The 23376-nt window shown below is 36.4% G+C and overlaps 1 protein-coding gene across 1 annotated transcript in view; it reads right to left on the bottom strand.

Moving 5' to 3' along the window:
- The window catches only part of LOC117345100 (flocculation protein FLO11-like), a 52225-nt gene that overhangs the window by 9643 nt on the left and 19206 nt on the right, over positions 1-23376 (bottom strand). Inside the window, exons 2-4 of the mRNA XM_033908052.1 lie at positions 22663-23239; positions 3937-4024; positions 2411-2558 (exon numbers count right to left, since the gene is read on the bottom strand). Coding sequence (XP_033763943.1) covers positions 2411-2558; positions 3937-4024; positions 22663-23230 — 804 coding nt within the window. The 5' untranslated portion in view covers positions 23231-23239. The remainder of the gene's footprint in view (positions 1-2410; positions 2559-3936; positions 4025-22662; positions 23240-23376) is intronic.

The raw sequence follows: 23376 nt of genomic DNA, 5'->3' as shown, positions 1-23376 counted from the left end.
CGAAAACATTATGATATATTGCCGAAAAGTTTATAAATAATTATTGTTTTGATTGTTTTTCTATTTACTGATTAAATGGTGATAACTGGATGCACCGAGGTAATCAGAGACATCAGAGATATGAGTGATGAGAGGAGTGCAAGCACATGGACACATGGAAATAAAGACATTAAAATACTGTTTAAGTTTTTGTTGTACATAATAGGTAACAATAGTAGAAAATAAAATAATACGACGTTGTGACAACGTCTATACAACGTAAATAAAACGTTGCCACATTGTAACTCAGTAACGTATTGGGAACGTTGTATGAAAACGTTCCCCAAACTTTCATTTGCAACATTACTACAACCTAAATGCAACGTTGCATCCTGACGTAACTGCAACGTTCTCCAGACGTTGTGTGCCCACTGGGAAGCTATTTATATATCACGATCAGAGGACAATGTAACACTTAGGGACAAAGCTATTTATATATCACGATCAGAGGACAACGTAACTAAGGGACAAAGCTATTTATATATCACGATCAAAGGACAATGTTACTAAGGGACGAAGCTATTTATATATCACGATCAGAGGACAATGTAACACAAAGGGACAAAGCTATTTATATATCACGATCAGAGGACAATGTAACACAAAGGGACAAAGCTATTTATATATCACGATCAGAGGACAATGTAACTAAGGGACAAAGCTATTTATATATCACGATCAGAGGACAATGTAACACAAAGGGACAAAGCTATTTATATATCACGATCAGAGGACAATGTAACACAAAGGGACAAAGCTATTTATATATCACGATCAGAGGACAATGTAACTAAGGGACAAAGCTATTTATATATCACGATCAGAGGACAATGTAACTAAGGGACGAAGCTATTTATATATCACGATCAGAGGACAATGTAACACAAAGGGACAAAGCTATTTATATATCACGATCAGAGGACAATGTAACACTAAGGGACGAAGCTATTTATATATCACGATCAGAAGACAATGTAACTAAGGGACGAAGCTATTTATATATCACGATCAGAGGACAATGTAACACAAAGGGACAAAGCTATTTATATATCACGATCAGAGGACAATGTAACTAAGGGACGAAGCTATTTATATATCACAATCAGAGGACAATGTAACACTAAGGGACAAAGCTATTTATATATCACGATCAGAGGACAATGTAACTAAGGGACGAAGCTATTTATATATCACGATCAGAGGACAATGTAACACAAAGGGACAAAGCTATTTATATATCACGATCAGAGGACAATGTAACACTAAGGGACGAAGCTATTTATATATCACGATCAGAAGACAATGTAACTAAGGGACAAAGCTATTTATATATCATGATCAGAGGACAACGTAACTAAGGGACAATGCTATTTATATATCACGATAAGAGGACAACGTAACTAAGGGACAAAGCTATTTATATATCACAATCAGAGGACAATGTAACTAAGGGACGAAGCTATTTATATATCACGATCAGAGGACAATGTAACACTAAGGGACGAAGCTATTAATATATCACGATCAGAGGACAATGTAACTAAGGGACAAAGCTATTTATATATCACGATCAGAGGACAATGTAACTAAGGGACGAAGCTATTTATATATCACGATCAGAGGACAATGTAACACAAAGGGACAAAGCTATTTATATATCACGATCAGAGGACAATGTAACTAAGGGACGAAGCTATTTATATATCACGATCAGAGGACAATGTAACTAAGGGACAAAGCTATTTATATATCACGATCAGAGGACAATGTAACACTAAGGGACGAAGCTATTTATATATCACGATCAGAGGACAATGTAACACAAAGGGACAAAGCTATTTATATATCACGATCAGAGGACAATGTAACTAAGGGACGAAGCTATTTATATATCACGATCAGAGGACAATGTAACTAAGGGACAAAGCTATTTATATATCACGATCAGAGGACAATGTAACTAAGGGATAATGCTATTTATATATCACGATCAGAGGACAATGTAACACTAAGGTTTATCCTGAATGTTGTGAGATACACATGATTTCACCAGCACATGTCACAATGGTGTCTGCCTCGTTTACCCCAGTCACCTATCACCTAGCTCTCAATCAGGAAGGAGCTAAACTTTCCAACCCCCCTCTCCAGTCTCTGGTTCCTCATACCATGTAAATAAACCTTTGACCATATATTACTCATTGAGTGATGATTGCCAAGAGCTGGCTATTGGTAGCATATATTTGTTTGTATGATATCAGAACTTTTCCATCTATAAACTAAATTCAAAATAGATTTCAATATAATTTTCCTGATCATTTCTGAGGCCCTGTTACAACACTTATTTAGGATTTATGAGTCTCCATGATCGCACCTGCCTACTTGCAGTCTTTTTGGTGCTAGATTCTCGTGACATGATTTCCTGTGACTCCTTTTGTGGTCCACGAGGTGGCTGGCCCAGACATGGATGATAGTCTGGTGGCGCTACAATCTGCTGTTCTCTCCAGCGCTTCATATAGTTCCTGATCAAGAAAGACAACTTATTAAGATTTATTGTTTGTTTGGGTTTAATGATGGCTGTGGTCATTTACGGCCACGGTGATTCATTAACTATCTTATTATAGACAAACATGTGTATTACAGATAACATGTTAGCAATCTGTTTAATAATATGTTTAAAATTAAGTTCTTTAAGAAGGGAATTAATTCTCACCAATCAAGATTAAACAGAAAGGTTTCTGGTAGAGGGAAACATCTATCAATCAAGATTTCACATGAAAGTTTATGCTCAAGGTAGATAACTAACCAATCAAAATTTAACACTAAAATTCCTCATCCAGGGTGAAATTTTACTAACCAAAATTTAACACAAAATGTTTCCTGGTAAAAGGAGATAACTTGTCAATCAAGATTTGATACAGTACAGGTAAAGATTGACAATTTATCTATAAAAAATTGATACAGATGTTAGTTGTAAAGGGAGATCACTTACCAATGAAGATTTGTTACAGACATTACTGGTAAAGGGAGATAACTTATCAATCAATATTTGATACACCATTACCAGGTAAAGGGAGACAATTTACCAATCAATATTTGTTACAGACATTACTGGTAAAGGGAGACAATTTACCAATCAATATTTGTTACAGACATTACTGGTAAAGGGAGATAACTTACCAATCGAGATTTGTTACAGATGTTTACAGCCAAGGGAGACAATTTACCAATCAATTTTTGATAAAAACAGAGACAACTTATCAATGAAAATTTGATACAACATTACTGGTAAAGGAAGACAATTTACCAATCAAGACTTAATACAGACATTACTAGCAAAGGGAGACAACTTTTCAATCAAGATTTAGTGCAAAATCTTTTCCAGGGACATACAACTATGACTAACACAAAAGACTATGACAACATCATTTCATCAACATATGTTAAATGATTATTTGTTCATTTAAACTTCAGTTTAAGTGAAAACACTTTTTGACAAAAAAGAAGTTATATATACCTAGTAAGTTGGCCTATCTAATGATAAGATGAAATTAACCTTTTCAAACACAATCAAGGAAATATGATGCATTTGTATGCTTTCTTCTGTCTACATAATTAAACTAAAACTTGTTCAAGATATTTATTACCTGTATACTTGACATGTTTGATTTAAGGTGACGTTTTACCCACAGGGACAGTTAAGGAGAAACTAGGTTTATTTTAAGGTGACACTTTACCCACAGGGACAGTTAAGGAGAAACTGTAGGTTTATTTTAAGGTGACACTTTATTTACCCTGATAGGGACAGTTACAAGGAGAATCTGTAGACTGATTTTAAGGTGGCGTACACTTTACCATGATTTTGACACTGGGATAGGTAACGACTATAAACTTTGTTACCTTATTCTCAATACAGCAGCCACAATGAAGAAAGTTCCAATCACTGCTGAACATGTTGCTATGACAACCACCTGAGTATGACTCAGTCCTGAAAAACACAAAAAAAAGGAGAATTATTTGTTATTAACTGAAGATAAAATCTTTCTTCATCATAGAGAAACCTATTAAATAGATATAAAAGGTGGAAGGGAACTGCAATAGCTCCTTCACAGTACATTTAGAAAACATTCCCTTCTGATGACAATTCAATTATCTCTATAAAGCCAGCAAGAGAGTCCAAATGACAACTACACTGTTAAACCAGACACACTCTGGATATTTCCCTGGAGAAATTATTGTCCAAACTGTAGTCCATACCAGAGCTTCCAGCAATGTTTAGGATTACATTTTCTATATAAATAAAAAAACATCAAAGGAACTCTTTGATACGCTGGAAAAAATTATAAATAATACAACAATGTTATTATCACATCACATATTGATGTCATTGTAACGGGAGAGGAGAGCAGCCACCAGCGTTCAGCCCAGACCCGTTCCTCTACAGATGTCATTGTAACAGGAGAGTAGAGCGGCCATCAGTATTCAGCCCAGACCTGTTCCTCTACAGATGTCATTGTAACAGGAGAGTAGAGCGGCCATCAGTATTCAGCCCAGACCTGTTCCTCTACAGATGTCATTGTAACAGGAGAGGAGAGCGGCCATCAGTATTCAGCCCAGACCCGTTCCTCTACAGATGTCATTGTAACGGGAGAGGAGAGCGGCCATCAGCGTTCAGCCCAGACCCGTTCCTCTACAGATGTCATTGTAACAGGAGAGGAGAGCAGTCACCAGCGTTCAGCCCAGACCCGTTCCTCTACAGATGTCATTGTAACAGGAGAGGAGAGCAGTCACCAGCGTTCAGCCCAGACCCGTTCCTCTACAGATGTCATTGTAACGGGAGAGGAGAGCGACCACCTGCGTTCAGCCCAGACCCGTTCCTCTACAGATGTCATAGTCCAGTCCCTCTACAGATGTCATTGTCCAATCCCTCTACAGATGTCATAGTCCAGTCCCTCTACAGATGTCATTGTCCAGTCCCTCTACAGATGTCATAGTAACAGGAGAGGAGAGCGGCCACCAGTGTTCAGCCCAGACCCGTTCCTCTACAGATGTCATTGTAACAGGAGAGGAGAGCAGCCACCAGCGTTCAGCCCAGACCTGTTCCTCTACAGATGTCATTGTAACAGGAGAGGAGAGCGGTCACCAGTGTTCAGCCCAGACCCGTTGCTCTACAGATGTCATTGTAATAGGAGAGGAGAGCGGCCATCAGTATTCAGCCCAGACCCGTTCCTCTACAGATGTCATTGTAATAGGAGAGGAGAGCGGCCATCAGTATTCAGCCCAGTCCAGTTCCTCTACAGATGTCATAGTCCAGTTCCTCTACAGATGTCATTGTCCAGTTCCTCTACAGATGTCAGTCCAGTTCCTCTACAGATGTCATAGTCCAGTTCCTCTACAGATGTCATAGTCCAGTTCCTCTACAGATGTCATAGTCCAGTTCCTCTACAGATGTCATTGTCCAGTTCCTCTACAGATGTCATTGTAACAGGAGAGGAGAGCGGCCATCAGCATTCAGCACAGTCCAATTCCTCCACCTCATCCTCTACTTTGTTTTACATTTTGAATTCATTGCCTTTTTAATGACTCCAGAATTAGTTTAAGTGATACAGTTGAATCTGCTAATTTGCATATACTTTTTTCCAGGTGAAAATATGCAAATAAGTGGAGAACTGTAAATCACTTAGATTTCGCAATTACTTTATTTTGCGAACTTACCTCTTCCGCCTTATTCACAAATACATGATTTTGTGAATGCTGAACTAGAAATTACTTTAAATTAGCATCCATTGTAATTAAAATAGTCATAAACCATTTACTGACTGGTATTTTGCCAAGGATTTTAATGCATGATTGACTCTCATTGCATATTGATGTGAAAATGAATCCCATGTGAAATATAAGTGATTTACAGTATTCAAATAGGTGTTGATTGGCTTTGGCTCCTTCCTAGACACAATTATATTCAAAATCTCTCAGGTTCAAAAAAGTTAGTATTGAGCTTGAGGAAGCCAACATAAAATTGTCAATCAATTTCACAGTTATATTGTTTCAAGTACTAGTACTGTTAACATATAATGAATGTCTGGAGACAAGAGAAACCTTACTTTATTTCATTCAAGGCATTGATGACCTAGCAGTACACAAACTCTGCATGTTCTCACATCATTTATTCTCTGTAACTAGGTCAAAGTACGACATAAATAATAACAGTAAATGATTTGTGACTCTGTTAATCACTATGGCCGCTATCTTTAGAATTCATTATCGGTATATGTTTGAAACTGATTTTAAAATCATGGCTAAGGGCTGAAAATTAATAAAATCTCGTTTGAAGTCTGTTAATGAGACATCATAAAAACTTCAATTTCAATATCATACAGGTAATAGATGTGTTTTTCTAGGTATGCCTTAATATCTTATCGAAAGCTGTTTAAAAACTTTCATCATTTTCTAAATTCTTCAATCCAGTGAATTACCTCCCTTGGGGGTTTATGTGTCAGAATAACAACTGACATTTATTAATGACAACTAAACATTGGATATAAGTACCATGACATCAGGAAAGACAAAAGACCTATCTACATGCATGTACGAGACAGAAATGGTACATTATAAAATTACCACCTCGTTAAATATATATTATTCATCATTTACCTATATGTTTAATTTAACATTTTCAACCTCAATTCTGCTGAATTAATTGTCTGTTTATAGTGTTTTACAGAGTTTTAGGGCTTGTGAGATTATTTTTTTAAGAACTGATGTTGTCCAGCAGTCTGGTGTTATTATACACATGATAATAAACAAGGGCCCAATGGGCCCAAATCGCTCACCTGCAATGCAGTGATCTTTTCATATATGGATCCTGCAGTTATTTGAAAGCATGCTTCAAGATTTTAGCCTTTTTGACTCCTGTGACCTTGAATGAAGGTCAATGTCATTCATTTCAACAAACTTGGTAGCCCTTTACCCCAGCATGCTACAGGCCAAATATCAACTCCCTGGGACTCTTGGTTATTGAGAAGAAGTCGTTTAAAGATTTTAGCCTTTTTGACTCCTGTGACCTTGAATGAAGATCAAGGTCATTCATTTGAACAAACTTGGTAGCCCTTTACCCCAGCATGCTACAGGCCAAATATTAGGTCTCTGGGACTGTTGGTTATTGAGAAGAAGTCGTTTAAAGATTTTAGCCTTTTTGACTCCTGTGACCTTGAATGAAGGTCAAGGTCATTCATTTGAACAAATTTGGTAGCCCTTTACCGCAGCATGCTACAAACCCAATATCAACTCCCTGGGACTCTTGGTTATTGAGAAGAAGTCGTTTAAAGATTTTAGCCTGTTTGGTCCCGGTGACATTGAATGAAGGTCAAGGTCATTCATTTGAACAAACTAGGTAGCCCTTCACCCCAGCAGGCTACAGACCCAATATCAACTCCCTGGGACTGTTGGTTATTGAGAAGAAGTCGTTTGACTGTTGGTTATTGAGAAGAAGTCGTTTAAAGATTTTAGCCTTTTTGACTCCTGTGACCTTGAATAAAGATCAAGGTCATTCATTTCAACAAACTTGGTAGCCCTTTACCCCAGCATGCTACAGACCCAATATCAACTCCCTGGGACTCTTGGTTATTGAGAAGAAGTTGTTTAAAGATTTCAGCCTTTTGACTCCTGTGACCTTGAATGAAGATCAAGGTCATTCATTTGAACAAACTTGGGAGCCCTTCACCCCAGCATGCTACAGGCCAAATATTAGGTCTCTGGGACTCTTGGTTATTGAGAAGAAGTTGTTTAAAGATTTTAGCCTTTTTGACTCCTGTGACCTTGAATGAAGGTCAAGGTCATTCATTTCAACAAACTTGGTAGCCCTTTACCCCAGCATGCTACAGACCCAATATCAACTCCCTGGGCCTCTTGGTTATTGAGAAGAAGTCATTTGAAGATTTTAGCCTTTTTGACTCCTGTGACCTTGAATGAAGGTCAAGGCCATTCATTTGAACAAACTTGGGAGCCCTTGACCCTAGCATGCTGCAGGCCAAATATTAGGTCTCTGGATCTGTTGGTTATTGAGAAGAAGTTGTTTAAAGATTTTAGCCTTTTTGACTCCTGTGACCTTGAATGAAGGTCAAGGTCATTCATTTGAACAAACTTGGTAGCCCTTCACCCCAGCATGCTACAGGCCAAATATCAACTCCCTGGGCCTCTTGGTTATTGAGAAGAAGTCGTTCAAAGATTTTAGCCTTTTTGACTCCTGTGACCTTGAATGAAGGTCAAGGTCATTCATTTGAACAAACTTGGTAGCCCTTCACCCCAGCATGCTACAGGCCAAATATCAACTCCCTGGGCCTCTTGGTTATTGAGAAGAAGTCGTTCAAAGATTTTAGCCTTTTTGACTCCTGTGACCTTGAATGAAGGTCAAGGTCATTCATTTGAACAAACTTGGTAGCCCTTCACCCCAGCATGCTACAGACCCAATATCAAGTCCCTGGGTCTTTTGGCTATTTAGAAGAAGTCGTTTAATTTTTTTTTAGCATATTTGACCCCTGTGACCTTGAATGAAAGTCAAGGTCATTCATTTGAACAAACTTGGTAGCCCTTCACCCCAGCATGCTACAGACCTAATATCAACTCCCTGGGACTCTTGGTTATTGAGAAGAAGTTGTTTAAAGATTTTAGCCTTTTTGACCCCTGTGACCTTGAATGAAGGTCAACGTTATTCATTTGAACAAACTTGGTAGCCCTTCACCCCAGCATGCTACAGGCCCAATATTAGGTCTCTGGGCCTTTTGGTTATTGAGAAGAAGTTGCTTGAATGGAAAAGTTGACGCCGGACGGACGGCCGGACGACGGACGCCGCGCCACGGCATAAGCTCACTTGCCCTTCGGGCAGGTGAGCTAAAAATAAGCATGAAATTTGTACAACCAAGTCTGTTTATTTCTTTCAATGTGTTTTTCATAAGTCACCATGTTTCATAATTTTTTTGGTTTATTTTTTAGTCTAAACTCGATCTTATGCCCGATATGGAAAAATCCTCTTCAAAGTCAACTTCTTTACTGCCATGATCAATATAGATATGTGTGTGGTAAAGAGCTTTGAAGTACAGTGTTTCTATACCTGGCTATAGACCCTCAATATTACGTTAGCTCTTATATAGTTCTCCATAAGTCGCCAAGTCCACACAAATCAATACATTCATATTGTAATCTAAAGGATTTTTCTGCGTTTCTTTATATATATATATTTCCTTTTGTGTCTCGGCAGCAGACGATATATATATTCAGAAAATAGGAACATCCTGGCAAAATGTTTACGACCATATACGACCATATGGAATGGCTAACACTTAGAAAACCAGTTTAGTAGAACATTTCGGTTATTTATGTAAAGTTTTACTTAGCTTTGGGCTGCCAGCTTTGTGATAGATAGTCGGTGTTTACTGTCATAGAAGTGTGTGTATAGATACGTGTACGAGTACCACGATTCTTCATCTCCTCTAGATCTATCGCACTTCTCGGCGTAAATTATTTGTGGTGTTTGTGACCTGGATTTTTTCTCGTAAAAATGTCATAATGTATATCTCATGGAGACATGAATAAGATAAAATAGATTTTCTAAAAGTATGAATTACGAAACCTCATAAAGCACACACAGCCTCACAGCATAGAGATATATCTACGCTGTAATTGTTTTGCACCAGTCAGTCCTGTGGAGGGCTATATAATAGTACAATAGTAAAAATAACTGCTTTTATTGTAAATGACTTTTATTAAACAACACAAAATACTTGTAATAAAATTCCTCGTTATAAAAAGTAATTCCATCTGATTTGCTTTAACAAATACAAAGCAATATCAACCCATATAGCTATTGGCGTTGAAGGGACAAACAATGCTACTTTATACAGCCCCGACTTCATGATACCTGTAATTATTGCCCATATATATGGTGAGAAGGGCCAGAACCAGGACATTAAACAACATCAGTACAGTTATCAGGTTTGCAGAGGAAACAAAAATTATTTAAAAAACATAATATGACTTATTTGTTTTGATCATGTAAACATGAAAGCGAATAGTGTGTCTCCACTGGGGATCAAACTTGTGACCCCCGGCTTACTGGTCCGCTGCTGTACCAACTGAGCTAAAGGGAAATTCACCATAGTATGAAGCTATAAGGCAACTGTTTCACTATATACTGTAATTTCAATTAAAAATACCTGCCATATAGGGAAATGAAGTTAAACACAAAATTGTACCAATCTACAGATGGAGATTAAATCCTAGAAGTAGAAAAATAACCATCACAATTTACACAGATGTTATTGATATACGTATTAAAATCCTGAATATGTATCCACAGATGAGGTTGTTTGACTTTAAAGTATCAGAGTAAGTTATGAGTGTGGTAGCCACCATCTACTACAAGGAGACCAAACATATCAAACATGATCCAGCAAGTAAACAAACAATTTCATTTGATATATATGTGTATCCCAAAATTGATTTGTGTGGTAGCCACCAGCTACTCAAGGAGACTAAATGTCCCAGAAAGTAGACAAAAATTTTATTGGATAACATGTATTCCAAAATTAATTGACTTTATTTTAACTGTATAACTGCAAAATGGCACAGAAACATGTGATGAAGATCCTAAGAGCATTCATAACTGTGACCTTGAAAATAGAAAAAGAGCTTGATCACAACATGCTACTGGAATTAATTGAAGGGCTACAAAGTTTGTTCAAATAAATGACCCTGCCCTACATTCAAGGTCATAGGGGTCAATCAAAGTATCAAGAAGATACCCAATAGGTCAATAATGGAAACAAAGAATTGTCATTAAAAAAAGACTGTATGTGATGAACTCGAGGAATAAGATTTCAACAGGGCAAGTCATGTCTGTGGACGTAAATTCTAACCTATACAAATCCAAGGAGAAGATTAAAAAATTGTTGTTGTCTTTTCATTTGCTCAATTGCATTTCCAGTAAAAACAAAGACCTTGAAATGTACCTGTGGAATTGATACATACAACAAAACTATTCTGATCTTAATTAAGACGATATTCGTTCTAAATTAGGAGACATAATAGTAAGATGATTGGACAGATTTGAGTTAATCAATTTGCTTTTAATCGTGAGAAAGGAAACAAACCTTGATTACTTTCTATTTATAATTACAAGCTTGATAACGGACTCATCCAGTCTTATTTAGAAATCCTAGCTCAGTTCTTAGACAAAGCAAGTCAGTACGTACATTCTGTTTGTTAAAACTACCGGGGTATAAAGCAATAAGATTTCAAAATTGATGGAAATATGAGAAATAGTATTAGTAACTGTGTAACTTCAGAAGTCAAATCAACGTCCCTTATGTAGGATCAGACAACTATCTGCCTCTGTGTGTATGTTCCTGATTTAGTAGTAATGTTTGTCTCAGATGCATTTTCCATGTATATATATATATTAAGTTGATTTGGCCAATTTAGAAAAAGGGTATATCACTGTACAGCTGAACAGATTTTTTTTACTCTGAGTGAAAAAAAGTCAGAGAAATCAATAGATTCAAAATACATGTATACCTTAAAACAAGAAGTGGATGTGTTGTCTGCACAGAAAGTTGGATGATTACTATATATTGCATGGGAACAGATTTTCTATTTATAGTAACAGTAACCTTGACCTTCGACTTTTGGACCTTCCATGCAAGCACTTGTGGTAATTAAGGAAGACGTGCATGAAGTTTGAGTTTGATCGGACCAGGGGAACTTCAGTTATATCGCATGTAAACATATTTTCTGTTATATCACATGTAAACAAATTTTCTATTTCTAGTAAGTGACCTTGATACTTGACCTTCAGACCTGAAAAGCAATCTCAGGAAAGGACTTTTTGGTAAGGAAGATCTGCATTTAGTTTAATGAGCCCTGCCTTTTGCAGGCAACACAAGACTGCAAGAATTATTGGTCCCATTTTTACATACTCTTTATATGAATAAGAGTTGACTAAAATCCATGTAAGAACAATAGCTGGGGTAACAATGGCTGGGGTAACAATGTCTGGGATAACAATGGCTGGGGTAACAATGGCTGGGATAACAATGGCTGGGGTAACAATGGCTGGGATAACAATGGCTTGGGTAACAATGGCTGGGGTAACACTGTAAAGAGATTCAGCAAAAGAGCCAAGTCACAGAAACATTTCAACACAGGATTGTCTGATATATGTAATTGGCATCAACAAATTAAACACTTATTTGATGTCATTGTTGGCAGTTAATAGAGGCCTGGAGGGAGAAACAGCACACCCAGCAACGGAACATAATCTAATTTTAGCCACAGATAATGTAAATCAGTCAGGTAAAGGACAGGAGCTGTACAGGAAATGTCACCAACTTACTACAGATCAGACAGTCTGTCAATTAGGAGGAGTTAGGCTAATACTGAACAAATTCCTGAAACTTCCATCCACTTCACCTTATCATGGAGTTTACATGTGATGTGTATTATGTAAAACTAAATTGAATCAAAATTCTTTCAAGGAGAAAGTTTTATGTTGGCCAATTTATTTTAAACAGATTACTGTCATGTCTTGTGATTGTCACAAACTTACAAAGCTGGTATTGACATCATATAATCTGTCTGTTATCCAATGAATTCCCCCAAGTAATATTTTATGGACAATGACATGATGACATGAATTGTGAATGACACAACACGTCTCCATTTGATTAAAGCCACATTTGACTTCAAGTCAGTTTTCAAAGTTATGCGATAAAAAGTTTCTTGAATTCGTTTTTTATTTCATATTAGCCTAAATTGATGAAACTTGTCTCAAAGTTTTGAATTTTGCTTTCCTGTTTACAGGCTCCAACAAAAAAAAAAAAAATTAAAAAAATGTAAGACTTGTTTCATGACATCTCATATGAAATGAAAACTTTTCTATATTTTCAAAACTGAATTTGTTTATAACACAATGTAGGAATGGATAATAATGTTTGAATCAAACAGAAAAAATAAGTGTTCAAGTTAACAATAGTAAAGTAGGAACATATTCATTTTAAATCTACATTATTATTTATCAATTAGCCCAATCTATTAGGCCTATCTAATTAAAATCTAGATGATCATTCACACTACGTTACATGAACATCTAACAACATCCCATGAGGAAAATTGTGAACTCTTTCATTAAATTTCTCAAGAAAAATTGTAAATGGCGAGCTAGCACTTCATTTTTATATCGACTAAGGCCTTTTGAAACAACAAGCATACAGAATTAGGACTGTGGTTCCCGTTAGAATTCTCTGCATCACAAGTTTAACTCAATTTGTAGACACCTAATATAATCACAAGCCACCAATTTCTAAACTTAACAGGATTATACTTTGTGGTTGACTTTGTATACCTTTAAGAAAGGTTCCGTCGCTATTGTCCCCAGAGTGATTGTAAATGTCCTTTAAATACACAATTTTTACCATAGCAAGCAACACCGACCATGTTCTTCACCCCCTCCCATAAGGACTCACTTTGATCTTAACACATATGATACCAGTAATATTTAACAGATCAGAGTTACCAAATACCATATGACACATATGACTTATCAGTCCCCTGCTGGTGAAACCCTGGGGGAGGGGAACGACTATAGGTTTTCTCTATATCCATCTTTTACGTATGTATGTAACAACAAAGTTTTTCCAGTGCTCTAGTGACTTCATTCATTGAGAGATTTTTCATCAAACTTCATACAATGATGGAGGACTTAAACATCTCAAAGAGTTTCAGGGTTTTTGGGTCAAGGTCAAGGTTACTAACTAGCAGGGGGGAGGGGGGGCAGTTGGGGACATGTATTGTTTCAGCAGGGTTAGGGTAACTGCTTCTAACACATACTTTCTTATTGTTATTAGATTTAGGTTTATCAAAAGGCTGCTCTAGACACACCATGAACAACATGTTGTGACAGGGTAAAACTCCGAAGCAGATAAATGGATTAAAACATCACCGAAAATTATCATCAAATGTTCACTGGTCTTTTTTTTTTTTAAATAATTGTTTATTTAACAAGTCCATATATAAGCTGAGGATACAGCTGCTGGTAAAACTAATTAAGAGGACGGTTTTTATAAGCAAGTTAATTAGATACACAATGTAATACCCTCATAAACCCGTGTTATCCTTGTGATCAGGCGCTACGTCAAATTTCCAAATGACTAACCAGTATCGGCACCCCCGTTCATTTCCTGACAATACTAACAATTACGCCCGATAGATCTGGATAGCAGTACCGTGGTATATCCATCACATAATTCAATATATTTCCACAGACATGAAGGAAATGAAATTTATATAGGCATTGTGATAGATATTTTCATTACATTGATCTGTAAGTACTCATGAACACAACAAATGATATAGCCTGCACACTATTAATTTCAAACTAATAGAGCAGTTATCTGAACATCAACAAAATGTTGAGGGCCTTCAACTCTACAGAAATATCAGTTATGTTTAGGAAACTTTGAAAAGCCATATAGGAAAGAATTTGGTAATTATCACAAAGAGTTTGAATCAATTTACAAGAATTCTTTAACTTCAGAGAGAATCAATAAAAGGAAGAAGTACCTAAGCATGAGGAAATTATTAATGAGACCTGTATGTTAATTAAGACTGATCAAATAGAGGAGTCGAGGAACTATAGCATGTGAGAAAAAGATTCAGGCAGATAAATGTGATGTGACGAAGGATTATGTAAAGACTAAGAATGTTTCTGAGGCGATTACAAACAGAATTTCCCTGTCGCCATCATACATTATTAATGTAGGAATACCAAACAAACTGAAAACTTTCCAATCTAAATAGAGGTAAAATTCAGATTTAAAATAGAGGTACAATTCAGATTTAAATGGAGGTAAAATTCAGACTTAAATAGAGGTAAAATTCAGACTTAAAATAGAGGTACAATTCAGATTTAAATGGAGGTAAAATTCAGACTTAAATGGAGGTAAAATTCATATCTAAATAGAGGTAAAATTCAGACTTAAATAGGAGGTACAATTCAGACTTAAATGGAGGTAAAATTCAGACTTAAATAGAGGTAAAATTCAGACTTAAATAGAAGTACAATTCAGATTTAAATAGAAGTAAAATTCAGACTTAAATGGAGGTAAAATTCAGACTTAAATAGGGGTAAAATTAAGATTTAAAATAGAGGAAAAATTCAGTCTTAAATAGAGGTAAAATTCAGATTTAAATAGAGGTAAAATTCAGACTTAAATGGAGGTAAAATTCAGACTTAAATAGGGGTAAAATTAAGATTTAAAATAGAGGAAAAATTCAGTCTTAAATAGAGGTAAAATTCAGATATAAATAGAGGTAAAATTCAGACTTAAATGGAGGTACAATTCAGACTTAAATAGAGGTAAAATTCAGACTTAAATAGAGGTAAAATTCAGATTTAAACGGTGGTAAAATTCAGCTTGAAATCAAGGTAAAATTTAGATTTAAATTGAAATCAAATTCAAATTTATATCTAAGTAAAATCTGCACCAGGTTATCGACAGATCTGGTTCTATTGCAGATTTCATTATAAAATGTTAGCTAAAATTTCTGGTTTTACAATATATAAGTTTGCATCAGGTGCTTATTATATTGAAAATTGTGTGACTTATTTATTGCTGTCATAGATAATTGGCTTTTACATTTCACAATCTAGTTGGTTCTTTTCCACGATGGTGTCTGTCAAAAAAAAATCAAGGATGTGTATCATGGGGATATGACAAATGATCATAAGAACCAAGTGTTCTGAGATTCTATGTTTTGTGAAATTTTGTTATCATAATCCAAAATATATCTACATACAGTGACACTTTAAGAGAAAGAATATTGTTCTCTTGAGTTCATGAGTAATATTTAGTTCCTTCCCCTGAAGGAGTACTGGAATACAGGATTGAACCATCCAATTTTCAAGGCAACATGTTTGGAAACATGATTTAATCAACAGCATTTCGGGAGATGCAGTTTGGTGAACACATTGGTAAGAATCATGGCCGACACCATATCTTTTGAAAATATTCTCGTGGTGTCATGGCCAACATTTTCTCTTTTGAAAATATTGGATCCTGTTGTGTCATGGCCAACATCATCACCTTTGGAAATATAATATCTCGTGGTGTCATGGCTGACATCATCTCCTTTTGAAATCTGATGTGTTTGCCACTCATTAGAATACCTAAGTGTTTCTGTTCACACAATCTAAGTTTTGACATCGATTAACATGGGGACGTCATTGTAAATATGAACACTTATTGTCATTGTGCCTTTTCAGATTTATTTTTGGATTAATACTCACTCTTTTAATGTACTAGTTAGTCATAAACATGGACTCCTTTCAGGATTCAACAATTAGAAAGGTCTACACTCACATGGAAATGTTTTGTAGCTTATCGGGTAATAATTTTGCAGTCTTGTACGCATCATCAAAAACTAGAACTGTCGTAATGGGGGCCAACTCATAGCGGCCATCTTGATTGGAAACCTGATATAGATTATGCACATCTACAATGTATTAGGACTATTGCTAGCAAGTTTTGTTGAAATCCCTTCAGTAGTTTAGGAGGAGTAGCCGGCAGATCTGTTTGTCTACAGACCGAGGGACAGACACCCTGCCTTATAAGGGTCTAAGAACAAAACAATCTAGCAAAAATAACCAGTTTTCAGAACCAGAAGTGAAAAGTAATCATTCACTTGCTTGGAGATATTAAGCAGGATCTCAATGCCTTAAGTCTAGCCTGATGTGTTTGGCAACTTCAGAATAATTTACCTCTGAATTCTATGGAGATATGATATAGCATCCCCAAAATATATATCATGTCTATGATACCTGACAAATCACCGTGGTAACATATCCCTTTTCACCTAGAGACAAAATCCATCACACGATGGCTAACAATGATTGATCACATGGAAAATGTATCTAAAAGCACTACTGGAATAAAATTGGACACTTGATGGAAATGAAGACATTTATTTGAATGTTGTCTAGCTCTTCGACGACTGATTGCATGCAGGATGGAGGTAAATCAGTAAGTACTCTCTCAAGTAAGTAGGGGTTACGACTTGTGTTTATCTCGGACCATGATCATCCATCTCCACAATCACTTTAAGGGATTCAGCATGGAGTATAAGATTTGTTGGTGATTTTTTTTGTTTCTGTTTTTTGTTTTTGTTCCAAGTATGGTATGTGTTTGCAACAGATCAAGCAATCTGAAAACTTCAGTATGTATACTTCCAGCAAAAGCTATTATAAGGTTATTTGAGGACTCCTGAAAACTTACTTACAGCAAAAGATACTGGGATATTTGAAGACTGCAGAATCCAATAATTTTTTTAGTGCCTGCAATACAACCTCTAGCTGTTTATCCAAGAACACAGAATGCAGTTTATACATTATTTAAAAGGTTTGTCATGTTATATATAACATTGAATATAAAGAGGGGGGAGGTTAACCGCAACAAGGACAAGTGTCACCAGGTAAGTGGGTTACTTATAATTTATTTGTCGACTAGTTTCGCCACTTGTCCTGATGAAGCCTCGCATATAGAGGCGAAACTAGTCGACAAATCAATTATAAGTAACCCACTTACCTGGTGACACTTGTCCTTGTTGCGGTTAACCTCCCCCCTCTTTATATTTATATACTCTGTTAATCGCCCTGCATACCTTGTGTATCCGAGTTCAAGTGAAGCACCCCGCTGAAGGACCCACCCACCTGAACTGACGTTGGCTCTACCTTCCTTATTTTATATAACACTGAATTTACATTCAAAGATATAATCATACATTGGATGAACCTTTTGTACAAACTTTTGGGAATTAATTAAGTAAATGAATAACAAAATTTCATATCAGTACAGCTTTCTTTTTATATGACTTTCCCGTGAAGAATGACTACTAGATAATTAAATTAATCCTTCTAAGTCAGTGTGGCCTACTTATGACCTTAACTCATGAAGTGCACTTCCAGTGACAACTGATAGTGAAGAGGACCCAGCCTGGACAAACTTTTTCTTTGATAATAGGTCAAAGGTCAAGAAGACCTACTTTTAGTGACTGACATATATTACCACTAAACACATGCCCAGTATGACGTTACGTTACTGTGACAATATATATGAGATAGAACTGACAGGCTTAAGCGTGGAGTCTATAAAACAACACTGTGCAATGCCCCTCCCTCCTAGCTGCCCCCTACCCCCATTCACTGGTGGGGGACTAATTAACACATCCACACACACCTACAATGACACCTTGATACAAGACCCCCTAAAATAATAGCACATATATACAACTTCTTTCCTCCAGACAATTAATTCCCAGAAAACATGAAAATGTCAAACAAGACACGATGTACCTCGTATTTGATGATCATTAAATGTTAACCATAAAACAGTGTACATTATGTACATATAATCACAGAATGTCTCTCCTATCTGACATAAGATACACACGATCACGGTATGCTGCACTAAAAATGGATTATTCTGAAATCTGATGTCTTCCTGCAAGAATATTTACTTAAAAATGTAATATCATTTTTTGTTCATTATGATGAAACTGATGTCTATATTACGTGTTGGGTAAAAATTTACGACATTTTCAGAACATCTTCAATTGAATAAACTAAAAAATATTAGCAAGACTTGATGGAAATCTTAGCTGCAGTTTATGTGATGTTTTTCTGTTGATGTAATCAAAAAGAACCCTGAAAATGACAGAATTTTCTGGATATTGCGGTGATGAATATAAAAAAATCCCTTTAACGACAAACAAACATGGTTATACTCTCTACAGATGATCTATAAGATAGTTACGGCTTTGTGATAACAGCGCTGTTTGTACAACTTTAAAGTGAAAATAATCTGTAAAAACAATACATGCTCATTAAACTTCAATGAATTCTAAACGTTTGTAGTTTATGTCTTAAATTGTATACAGAAGAACAAAGTTACGCAATGATCATTTTTTAATCCAGAATGATTCAATTCCAGTTCACATTGATCTTTATGGCCCACATAAACCCATGGTGGGTAACCGCCTTGGCCACTAGCCTCACTTACAAAACGGTAGTGTTAGAATCAGTTGGCATTTTTATAATCAATGATCAGTTAGATGCAAGTTACCTAATCATTTATAATAGTTGATTATTTTTCTGTGTATGGTAAATAGTATACTTCGTTGTTCAGCTGTGTTTAAGAGCTTGTTTTAAAGCAAAGCATATTTGTCACATTTGATCAACTCTACACTGAATATATTGACTGATTTATTGATTAACAAGAGGCCCAATGGGCCTGTTTCACTCATGTGATATTCACTTTTTGATAATTCTCTGTCAATCAGTTTAAGAAGGAGTAATGAAAAATACCCTGCCCACATTGGGGCTATCACTAGTGACCTTCCCTCTCACCTGAGCTAGTAAAGTGACCTTATACTCTCTACTTTTACACTAATCCCTCCTTCATAAAGTCTTTGCCCCTAAAGACAACCACAATTCAGGTTATTTAGCTCCAAGGAGCCTCTCAATCTCTTAAAAAAAGCTTTCACGGCAACAAATCTGTAATACTATGCTAAAGGGAAATTCCTGTTAGCTTTAGCTATTTACTGTAAGGTGGCCTTATACTCTCTACGTTTACAACTAAAACATAATTTTGGCATGTTTTTGTGGATCAGCTCTAGTTTGGGAGTGCACATCTCTAAGAACCGTAGTACACTGTCAGACTATCTGTGAAAAATAGCAATGGCAAGCGACGGTATCAATTTTTGAATATAATGAAAAAAATTACTGCTATTTGCGATGTGGAATGAGCAACAGGATAACAGCGGTGCCATTAATGACAGTACTTCAGTGGTACCATTAATGGCAGTACTTCAGTATGACTTTGGTAATGGTGGTAGCTAAGAGCACCTGTAGTGCCCCGTAATGGATTGTCTCTATCATGATGGCCTCAATGTGTACCGAACTGGATATGTTACCATAGTCATGACGATGTACAACTGTTTAGCGATATGTGATACTGTAGTCACCTAACATATTGTTACTGTTGTGTATTTTGCATAGGAAAAGGACAATGATTATCAAACATGTTCCTTAGGTTGGTAATTGTTGACTGGTATATCACAACCAGTGTATTATTGAACATGATGTTTAGGTAACTACACAGTCACCTTCATCAGACAAATGACCAGTAATAGACTTTGGTATATCACAACCAGTGTATGATTTGAGCGTGACGTTTCAGTGACTTACACTGTCACCTTCATCAGACAAATGACCAGTAATAGACTTTGGTATATCACAACCAGTGTATGATTTGAGCGTGACGTTTCAGTGACTTACACTGTCACCTTCATCAGACAAATGACCAGTAACAGACTTTGGGATATCACAACCAGTGCATGATTGAACATGATGTTTAGGTAACTACACTGTCACCTTCATCAGACAAATGACCAGTAATAGACTTTGGTATATCACAACCAGTGTATGATTTGAGCGTGACGTTTCAGTGACTACACTGTCACCTTCATCAGACAAATGACCAGTAATAGACTCTGGTATATCACAACCAGTGTATGATTTGACTCTGCTGTTTTGGTGACTACACTGTCACCTTCATCAGACAAATGACCAGTAATAGACTTTGGTATATCACAACCAGTGTATGATTTGACTATGATGTTTCAGTGACTTCAATGTCACCTTCATCAGACAAATGACCAGTAACAGACTTTGGTGTATAGTGTATGATTTGACCCTAATGTTTCATTGACTACACGGTCACCTTAATCAGATAATTGAAAGTTAGAGCAGCAACAATGTATTCTCAGGTGTATTGTATAAACAATTTCTAAACAGCTCAACAGGTCTTTTTCATCTACACTATAATTTATGTTACCACTGAGGTAACAAACAGTATGCAAGTTGATTCGACAGCTACCGTAATATTTGTAGAAGTCGATCAATTCTGCTAAACACATCATAGACATTTGACAGTCTAAGAACGCCTTCCTCCCAGCCCAGAACTTGTCTGCCACGCCGCGTCTAGATGGCTTCCTTAATTCACCTGCTGCTTAAAGATATTGCTCTCTGTCAATCACTTTGTGATTTTCCAAGTCAACGACATGATTTTGTAGGCTATGATCTGTGATCGTCATTTAACTGACCTATATAAAACTCTGATTATCTCGGTTCCAATCTTATAAAAGTTTCCTTAAATTTTGGTAGGACAAAGTTGGAACAATAGCATCACAATGGGAACTATACTACAACAGTATTACAATGGCCATTTGTGAGTTTCCAAGTGATTTTCGTCGACAATTTCTTCTCACCACCCCAAAACAAGCTTCCAATACAAAGCGCATTTAACAATTGCAATACATGGAACCATTATTGTCAAAAGAAAACCTTCAACAAAAGCTAATTTCTAAAGGTCTCCATGCAAATCTGTACTTTTCGTCATTGAGTTAGAATTACGTCTTTGTTATTATGTTGGTGTTCTATGTTAATTGTTTTTATATCCACATCCACACAGTTTAAGATAATTGAACACCCATGAAAAATTATGCCCCTATTTCTGTAATTACCCCTATTATAGAGTGGCATTTCTGTAGTCTAAGAGCTTTGTCAAATATTCACTGCAACAGAAATTTTACATTTGGTGACAGCGCTTCAGAATGGATACTGTATTTATCTTACAGTAAGACAACGTCTGCATGGTAATAAGCCCTGCATCCATGCAATTCAGAATTGGAAATAAGCCACCCAGCAGCTTTATGGAATGTCCTAGGTAGGGGCACCATGTACTGATCGAGTCTGTCTTACATTTAACGGTTTCTGTAATACTCTACTGTATTATGATATTCCTTTATCTCTCAATAATTTCCTTTGTAACCTACTACTCTAGTCAAAGTTTATTACCACGATCATTAGAACTAGTGTTAATCTGAATTTGATATCTTAGTACAGCGTACAATTGTTTTAGTGCATTTTAACTCGGCGAACATTATCAGCAATTCATTCTATGAGAGACCACAGAACCAAATCAAGAATAGATTGTGGGTTTTCACCGTTTGGGCAGAGATTTAATAGGAAGGTGAATGCATCGGGGCCTACTAATTTGATATTTAGGTGAGAGAAGTTTCCAAAGTTTTATTTGTGGGCTGGGCAATACATGTAGATGTAAAATATATAGAAAAAAAGTTATTTTTTTCCTAGCCTGTTTTTGTCAGGGGGAGTTAACTAAGTTTGTATTTTGTTGAAAATTTAGGTGAAGTTTTGGTGCTCAGCGCCGCAATTCAATACAAGATGGTGGCCCCCATATAAAAAAAAGTTCAAATTGGTAGAATTTTTATAATCATTCTATTTACAGATGACATTCTTCAAAATTATGGCTAGTGGACCAGTGTTGCAAACTTCATTTAAGCAGGACAGTGGTAAACGTTAACATTACCGTCTATGGGAAATCATTTGGTTCCGCGGTTCCTATGACTATATATAACTAATTATAGCCCATAGAACCGATTATAAAGGAGAATACGGTTTTAGTTCAGGACTTTTTTAGGATATAATTACCAACTTACCGTGCTCTTTCTTGTTGTTTACGTTGTTGTTTGTCCCCAACAGGATCCCCGTAGCGTTTGGATTAACCCCGTTTTCTCCAGTGTTATTAACATGAACCATTGCCATTGACTGTTGACCTGTAAATCCTGGTCGCACCCCTGAGGAATGACATATTGTCGTGGTAACACTACCAGCTGATTTCTCTCCTGACAAGCTTTCCTCACCAGAATCACTGTCCGTCTCCAAGCTGCTGTCAAAATGTTCCTCAATTTGGAATGTGATGGTAATGCCGCGTGAGCGATCCGATGGGGACTTACTGGCCACTAGTCTGGAAATCCATTTCATGGCATAGCAGGAAGATTTTTTTATGGCAATGATATTTAACTCTTCCATCATGCCAAGGATGTTACTATAAATATCACAGTTTTGGACAAGAGAATCCGTCACGTTTGCATGGGTTTCCTCTGACCCACTGGTCATCTCAGGAAATGCTAGCTGGCATTCTGATTGGCCAGCAGCTGATACATCCTGTAGCCCTAACAACAACACACAGAGGAAAGTCACACTTCTCTGTATCATCCTCATCATCAGACAAATCTGGAAATACAAAGGAAAAGTGTGTCATCATAATCAACGTCATCTTCATCACCATCGTCATCACCATCGTCATCATCATCATCTTACAAATTAAATATTAATATATTTGTATCCCCACCTTGGACCAAAGTTTGATT

The sequence above is a fragment of the Pecten maximus genome, chromosome 16 (genome assembly GCF_902652985.1).
Source record: "Pecten maximus chromosome 16, xPecMax1.1, whole genome shotgun sequence".
Classification (NCBI taxonomy): domain Eukaryota; kingdom Metazoa; phylum Mollusca; class Bivalvia; order Pectinida; family Pectinidae; genus Pecten; species Pecten maximus.
Note: the sequence above shows the minus strand (reverse complement) of the source record. Positions and strands in the feature narration are given on the sequence as shown.